The 3583-nt window shown below is 44.8% G+C and overlaps 1 protein-coding gene across 2 annotated transcripts in view; it reads left to right on the forward strand.

The window, feature by feature from the left end:
• LOC102679450 (protein TIS11) overlaps positions 1-3379 on the forward strand; it is a 34197-nt gene extending 30818 nt beyond the window's left edge. The window contains exons 2-3 of one of the 2 annotated variants that reach the window (XM_006614189.2): positions 1099-2285; positions 3221-3379. In XM_006614189.2, coding sequence (XP_006614252.1) covers positions 1099-2244 — 1146 coding nt within the window. In that variant the 3' untranslated portion in view covers positions 2245-2285; positions 3221-3379. Of the gene's footprint in view, positions 1-1098 lie in introns of both variants that reach the window. The other variant, XM_031509760.1, reaches the window with a different exon arrangement.
• The last annotated feature ends 204 nt before the right edge of the window (positions 3380-3583 follow it).

Raw genomic sequence — 3583 nt, forward strand, 5'->3', positions numbered from 1 at the left:
CACATTTAGCCTGTGATAAGCGAGCAATTGAAATATCGAAAAGGAGATTTATTTTTGTAACGTATTTTTCACAACACGGAATTACTCAATTCCGTTTTTTCCGATTTGCGCGCAAAACCGCCGCAACAGCTCGCCGCAAAACGGCGTAAAATTGAAGTCGATAACGAAGCGTTTCATCGGAACGTTCGAAATCCTCTAACGTTCGAATAAAGCAATTGTGCACGCCGTTTCCTGTATTCCTTGATTGGACAATCTATTAGAAATAAATGATCGTTGTTGGTCAAGGGTTCGCGTCCAAGCGGTTATATCGCGTTGCGTAAGCCATCATCAGTAATATCGTAATATCTGCGATGGAGTTTCGGTTAAATGACGCGTATTGTTCCTGCATTCGTCGGAATTACCACAATCGTATCGGCGATCCACCGTAATCCGCCTTCGCCTTTATAATTATCTCGACGACAAACCGTTTAAATCTGTTATACACGCTTGGTATTATTTCGTTACGTCACATACGAACAAGCTCTATCCGCGTTAAAAATATCGATTCCTGTTGCTGCTGTCTCTTCTCCACGTCGCTCGATTCCTCGAAACGTAGATTCATTTTCTCCACGCTACTCTCCAAGGGATAAATAAGACCTTCTCTCTCTCTCTCTCTCTCTCTCTTTCTCTTTCTCTCTCGAAAGAAACGTACGAAGAGAAGGAAAAATTAATGTTCCTTTGGAAATATTTTACTTCTAGGCTAAAATAGGGCTAAATTTTAAAGGTTGACGATATTTCGCAATTTCGACGAAAATTTTATTGTTCACGTTTTGTAGATATTTCGCACGTGTTTCTTTTAATCTGGCGAACGAATTCCGCATAATTCAATTCTTAATCGATTTGAGCTTGATGTCTGGTGATTTTTATTACGATACATCGGATGTATATCGACGATAAAGGGAAAATTACGGGGAAGTAGAGTAGTTGTCGTGGAGAGAAAAGATAAAAAGAAGGAGGAAAAGAGCGAGGGACGACGAGGGAGGGAAACGTAGGATTAGGTATTGACGTAGAGACGTAAAGAAGGAGGTGAAAAATATAGTTTGGATCGGTGTGTTACAGAACGCATCTGCGAAGGCGAAGGAGGCGACATCGGGATCCGCGACAAACACCTCGAGCAACGGTTCGAGCGGGAACAATGGGGGACACGCGCCACTTCGTCGCTACACCTCCCTGGTAACAACCCTGATCGAGCAACACCGTAAACTGGATCGCAGCGCGAGCGAGCCGACCTCCCGGTACAAGACCGAGTTGTGCAGGCCATTCGAGGAAAGCGGCACCTGCAAATATGGCGACAAGTGTCAGTTCGCTCACGGGTACAGCGAGTTGCGCAACCTCGCCCGCCACCCGAAATACAAGACCGAGCTGTGCCGCACGTTTCACACGATCGGTTTCTGCCCGTACGGGCCCCGTTGCCATTTCATCCACAACTTCGAGGAGGCTCGGATCCACAATCAAAAAGTGAGCGCCCAGCTGGGATCCACCCAGCCCAACATAATAAGCCTAAACCCATTGTTGAGCGCGGCGGCGGCCGCGGCCGTGGCCGCCGGCGGAAACGGGTGCAACGGATCCAACGTGAATTCGAGCAGCAACGTGTCGTTGCTCGAGCAGATAGTCGCCTCTCCCCAAGTGACGGCGATCGCTGCCGCGGCCACCACCCCCAACCTCATGAGGACCAACTCGTTGAGCTTGTGCAACTCGAGCAACGTGTACAATCCACCGCCATTGCTCAGAACCAACTCGTTGAGCTTGACGACCAGTCAACACCACCACCATCACCATCACCATCACCACCATCATCAGACCGGTTCCACGAGCGCGAGCTCGGTGATCGGCGCCACCAGGCCCAAACCGTTGAATCTCAGCCCGACCTTCTCGCTAGGCAGCACCGGGGACTCGATTTCACCGTCGTCCAGCCTCAGTCAGTCGCCCACCAACTCGATGGCGAGTTTCTTCAGCGACGACTGTAATCAACAACCGTCCGTCACCAGCCTGCCCACCACGCCGTTCAGCTTTGGCCAGGATTTCGGCCTTCTCGCGACCAGGCAAAGCCCCAGCCCGCGAACCAACAGCGTTTGCAGTCCTTTGGGATCGGACGAGCTCGCGCCGAGGACGCCGTCCCCGTTGTCGCCCAACGCCGAGTCCAGGCTCCCCGTCTTCAACAGGATCAGCAGCACTCTCGCCGACTTCGACAATCTTAAGATCTAAGGAAGCTCTCCTTTCCGACTCCTGGGTCCTTCCACTCTTTGGTATTTTATTCTTTTTGTTTTCTTCTTCTTCTTCTTCTTCTTCTTCTTCTTTTTCTTTTCTTTTTCTTCTACTATTACTACTACTATTTCTTCTTCTTCTTCTTCTTCTTCTTTCTTTCTTTCTTTTTTTCTTTCTTTCCTCGCAATCTTTTGTAAGAGATGTATACGCGTACGAGGATGTTTCGAACAACACGTGCGAAGGAAGAACAAGAGAGAGGACAAACAAAGAGCGTTGGACCCAAAAATATATATTATTCTAATTTAATAATATCGATGGAAAAGACAGGAGAATGTGTTTAAGGGAGAGGGACACGGACTCTTCCACCGACTTGAAGAGGTTTTTTTTTTTTCTTTCTTCGTCTTCTTCTTCTTCTTCTTCTTTTTATTCTTTTTACACGCGCACGCGCGCGCGTATATACACACACACATACATACATACATAAATATATATATATATATTTTTTTTTAACATTTAAACTGCATTTCTCGCGTTAGACGGATCCTTCCTCTCCGTCAGCTTCTTATTTAAGCGTTTCTTTTCTGTTCGTAGGACACGTTAGGCATCTTACTCTCGTTCTTTAAAAACGATCATCTCTTCCTTTTTTTATCATAATCGTCACGATTATATTATTATATTATTATATATATATATTATTATTATTATTATTATCGCTACAATTTAATATTAATTATTAACGTTATCATTAATATCACTACATCGATATTGAATATCGTTATTATTAATCTTAACCGTATTCATAGCGTCAGTCATTTTCTGACCAACGGAGCCGTTTTCTTCTTCATTTTTTTTTCTCCCCCCTCCCCTCCCATTATCATCATCATCATTATCATTATCACCATCGTCATCGTCTCATCGCCATCATTGTCATCGTTATCGTTATCGTCATCTTCTTTTTATTTTCTTCTATTTTAAGTTTAACGCTCGTTTAACGGAAAGGACGAGATGATATCAGCCCGGATGTCTCGACCTGCTCGTGGGAATCCTTGATATATACGCGATTCAACCATGGAGAAAGGGAAAAATACGGGGAAAAGGGGGGAAAGTAAAAAAAAAAACGTAAAAAGGAAAAAAAGGAAAAAAAAAAATGATTTTAAGATCAGAGAGCAGAAATATCGTGTATGAAATAATATATCGTATATGTGTAGTAGAAACGATATTCAGAAACGACAAGGCGAATGGAAACAGGTCGGAACGAGAGGGACGAGTCCAAGCCTCTACCGAATTGTGTGACTTCCTTCGAGAAAGTTGTTCTTTGATCTCTCTTGGACCCATAACC

Source organism: Apis dorsata, unplaced genomic scaffold (genome assembly GCF_000469605.1).
Source record: "Apis dorsata unplaced genomic scaffold, Apis dorsata 1.3 scaffold_172, whole genome shotgun sequence".
Classification (NCBI taxonomy): domain Eukaryota; kingdom Metazoa; phylum Arthropoda; class Insecta; order Hymenoptera; family Apidae; genus Apis; species Apis dorsata.